Raw genomic sequence first — 4,247 nt, 5'->3', positions numbered from 1 at the left:
TTGTCTGCATTTTCGATGTCGTCCCCCCAGGCCATAATTGTGTCCCCAGGCGGAACAATTATATCCCACCCCTTTCCAAAGGGGTACTTCTTTTTGAAGGCTTTGAAGCCACTCTCCAGCAGGGATATATCACCCAGAAGCATCCTTGTCTTCTTCGGGTCAGGGTTAACTGAGGTCTTGGCCAGCTGCTGGTAGTCAGCCGCGAAATTATCTTTCCCAGAGCTAGAAGCCTCTGACCCTGATCTCTCAGCGGCGTCCTCGCCGCCTGACTCCTTTTCCGCCTCTTGAGAGGAGACGGATTCCTCATCGTCTGCCTCCCTCACGTTACTTTGGGAAGAGGGGGCACCATCTGATGAACTTTCTTGCTCATCCGGACCATCATAGTCCTCGTCACAAATTACCTCATATGCGGGCACTTCCCTAGCGCGCCGCCGTCTGGGCTTAATAGCCGTTTGTTTAACTCTGGCCATTGTGTCCTACACAGACACAGAGAGGGAGGAATTCGGGGATGAGCAAAGCAGTTTCGATTGATCAGAAAAGGCACCCCCGGTTCTAGATTCAGCCGTACCAGGAGACCGGCTGAATGTCCTAGCTAGTGCCGAGTGTGTGGATGGAGAGTCCATTTTTATTTTCGAAGAACGTATACAGACGGAAAAAAGAATGTATACAGGTGGAAAGGAAGAAAAGCTGAAAGAGGGTACAAGTAGTTACCTTACTTTAGCTTTGAAAAACTCTGAAAACTGCTATAGACGGGTGACCGGGTGTTGTCAAAGAACGCACACGAAAATCTTGAAAAACTGACGCAGACAGAATCAGAGTATCTCTCTCTAAAAATCTCTCTTTCTCTCTCTAGAAAGTCAATTAAATGGAAATAATGAGAGGAGGAGGGGGGGGGGGGGTAAAACCCTATTTATAGAGGGGTGAAACGGGGGCATCCCCGTTACACCCCGAATTTATTACTAGTCGTTTTTACTGTTCACCTCTCATGGGGGAACACGTGTCACAGGCGCCACGTGGCCTGCCACGTCACCCATGTGAGGGGCAAATGTTTAGGGTAAAAATACCCTAGACACATGGACCAATGAAAGAGCTCCACGTGTCAAGGCCTGGCAGGTCATCAAAGACCACTCACCAGCTGACACGTGGAAATCTCAGATCTTCATCAGAATTGCGGCTTTCAAGGGCCCAATTCCCAAGAATCTGCACTTTGCGGCTTTCAAGGGCCCAATTCCCAAGAATCCGCACTTTGCGGCGCAGCCCACCAGTCCTAGGTCAGAGTGACCTAAGGAGGGGCACATTTCCTAAAGACCCTATAAATAGGGAGATATTCCCCCATTTTGGGGACATCTACAATCATTTATTACACACATATTCTCTCTCATCAGAGAAAACCTGAGCTTGGAATCCAAGCAGATACCCACCTAAATTTCTGCACTCTTTATTCCTTTTCAAGTTACTAAGTTGATCATCGGAGGCGGAGCTCCTACAACCGGAGTCTCCGTGTTTTTGCAGGTGCAGCTCGAGTCGGACCAGACTTTGTGACGTAACTCTCTCAAGGGATAAAAACACCCAAAACAGGTATTGCTCTCTGCTGTGGGAATAGATGGCAATAATGAAATTTTCCCCATAGCATATGCTGTAGTTGGCCAAGAAGACAAGCAATCATTGACTTACTTCTTCTGGCATTTGCTTAACATTGTCAAGGATTCATTAAGGAAGCATTGGACCAAAATTTCTGATAGGCAAAAGGCAAGTAACTTCCATTTCAGTGTGTTTTCTATTCTTTTGTAATCTATATATATGCACATACTAATGGGAATTTCATTGTATCAGGGAGTTGAATTAGCTTTAGAACAGGTCTGGCCTGAAGCTGACAGAAGGTTTTGCTGTAGGCATCTCAGTAGAAATTACAAGAAGCAGTTTCCAGGCCCTATGATGTATATTCTGTTTTGGAGAGCTTGCAATGATACTTCAGCTTTCTCATTCAGGAAAGCTATGGAGAAGTTGCAGAAGGCAGGAGGTGAAGCTGTGATGACTTGGTTTGTAGACTTAGGAGAACAGTCCAAATGGAGTAAGCATCAATTTGACCCTAACGTTTGCAATGACTCTAATACATCAAATTTTACAGAGAGCTTCAACTCTACACTTGGGGTGAATAAGTGTGGACCTATATTAACTTTACTAGAAGGTATTATTTCTACACTAGCTTCTGAGTATATGTCTAATTTACCTTCTAAGTAATTGTCTAATTAAGCTTTTGTGTGTAGGAATAACAAGGGTTTGTATGGCGAGAATTGCAACAAGGCTTGAGAATACCAAGTCTTGGAAAGATGAAGATATTTGTCCCAAAATTATCAAGCTTGTGAAAGAGATAGGTAAAGCTAGCTCAAACTGCAGAGTTTACAAGTCCAGCCCTGGAGAGTATGAAATTCATGAGGGAAGATCTCAATTTTCTTTGAGCTTAAACAAGAAGATTTGTTCCTATGGGGCATGGCAGCTGACAGGTGTGCCATGTAGGCATGCCATCAGAGCCTGCATTGATGCAAAGTTGGACCCACATGACTTTGTCAGTTCCTGGTACTCTGTGAAGACATATAAGCAAGCTTACAGTGTCTGCATTAACCCAATCCCTGACACAGAGCAATGGCCTGCAGATGAGTCAGGCAAAATCATCATGCCTCCTAAGATGAAGAGAGGAATTGGCAGACCAAGTAGGAATAGAAAAAAGGGAAGAAGGAGAAGAGCAACCAGGAAAAAGGTCAAAAACAGTGAAATGCAGCAAGTGTGGTTGCTTTGGGCATAATAAGGCAACTTGCAAAGGAGGCTTAACTGGGAAAGAACTAAAGTCAAGTGAGCCTGTCGTCATCAAGAATCCTAGGGTCAGAGACCAATCTAATGCGGCAAAGGCAGCTAAGGCAGCAAATAAGTCTGCGACAACTAATCAACTAGCAACTAAGGCTGCAGCATCTGCCAAGAAATCACAGGGACAGAAAGGCTTACTCTCAACTGAAGCTGCAACAGTTTTGACAGCATCACAAATGCCTAGCCAGCCAGTTAACATGTCTCAAGCAAACTCAAATTCTCCAAGCTGACAAAAGTGTTAGACAATAGTAGATTAGGAGTTGGTTTTTTGGTACTGAACAATTGGTTATGTTGGTAGTCATCTTTGGTTTTTTTTAACTTAGATTAAGTAGTTGGTATGTGTTTTTGCCAATGTTACCAAACATCTTCAATTATCTCATTTTATGATATTTATGAATATAGCCAACTGTGGCCATTTTGACTACTTTAAGTTGTCCTTAAATTGTGAAACTTTGTCTTTATTTAAATTCAATGGTCACTGCAAGTACTACTAATCAAGAAACATAAAATATATGTCAATCATTCATCAATTTTCATTCATTTATCCAAAAAATACAACCTCCAATTACTCATAATCTATCAATTACATGGCATAACTAAAAGGGACATCAAAGAAATCTCATTTCAGAGCTACAAACAGTAAAATCAGGTACATGACAAGAGCAATCCTAACAACCATGTAGATGTAGCTTGCAAACTCATACGCTCTGTCTATAAAATCCATTAAATCCTCTCTTAGCACCCTCAGATTAGATGATTCATCAACACTTCCTGTCATTTGTTCTTCAGAAACCCACATGAACAAACCACAATGCCAGCACTTATAATATGTTCTCCCTGGATTCGAAATGGACTCAAAAACCCTAATTTCAGCATGTCTTGGTGGACTGCAGTTACATTAAATGCGTCTGACCCACATACACCTGCCATATCTGCTTCCAAAAGATGAACCCGTACCTGAAGAACTAGCCATGTCAGAGAAACAGAGAAGAGAAACATGGGAAAAGAAAAAAAATGCAACAATGGAGGACAAATGAAATAGAGAAGAGAAGAGGAAGTGCCGCATTTATAGGGAGGGAAAGGGATGAGAGTTTTTGGTGGGAAATAACAGAAATTTTAAGGGGGAAAAGTTGAAGGGAAAAAAAGATAGGGGCATATAAGTCTTTTCATTTTTTTGTAAACAAAATCTGCATGAAAACTAGGTAATTAACGTTTGATTAACACACTAATTACGGGAGTTAGTAAGTCAAAATGTGGAGTGTATCAGCAGGAAGTAAAAAAAAAAAGGTGGTACCAATGGAAAAAATCAGAACCTAGAGTATACCAATGGGAGTTTCCCTTAAAGTTATTAAAAACTTAATTTATGTGTTAACACATGTGTAAGT

General features: G+C 42.0%; 1 protein-coding gene across 1 annotated transcript; it reads left to right on the top strand.

Moving 5' to 3' along the window:
• The first annotated feature begins 660 nt into the window (after positions 1-660).
• Positions 661-3,286, top strand: LOC145580970 (uncharacterized). The gene is made up of 4 exons (XM_081638048.1): positions 661-753; positions 1,579-1,749; positions 1,834-2,188; positions 2,268-3,286. The coding sequence occupies exons 1-4, from the start codon at positions 661-663 to the stop codon at positions 2,801-2,803; spliced, it is 1,155 nt and encodes a 384-aa protein (XP_081494174.1). The 3' UTR covers positions 2,804-3,286.
• The last annotated feature ends 961 nt before the right edge of the window (positions 3,287-4,247 follow it).

This window comes from Chenopodium album, chromosome 15 (assembly GCF_948465745.1).
Source record: "Chenopodium album chromosome 15, dcCheAlbu1.1, whole genome shotgun sequence".
NCBI classification, from domain to species: Eukaryota; Viridiplantae; Streptophyta; class Magnoliopsida; order Caryophyllales; family Amaranthaceae; genus Chenopodium; species Chenopodium album.
Note: the sequence above shows the minus strand (reverse complement) of the source record. Positions and strands in the feature narration are given on the sequence as shown.

Excerpts from the sequence above, each read along its gene's own strand:
- LOC145580970 (XM_081638048.1), top strand. The coding sequence starts at position 661 with ATGTATACAGGTGGAAAGGAAGAAAAGCTGAAAGAGGGTACAAGTAGT. Across the intron at positions 754-1,578 it reads CTGAAAACTGCTATAGACGG|GTATTGCTCTCTGCTGTGGG; the intron begins GTGACCGGGTGT and ends CACCCAAAACAG. Across the intron at positions 1,750-1,833 it reads AAATTTCTGATAGGCAAAAG|GGAGTTGAATTAGCTTTAGA; the intron begins GCAAGTAACTTC and ends TCATTGTATCAG.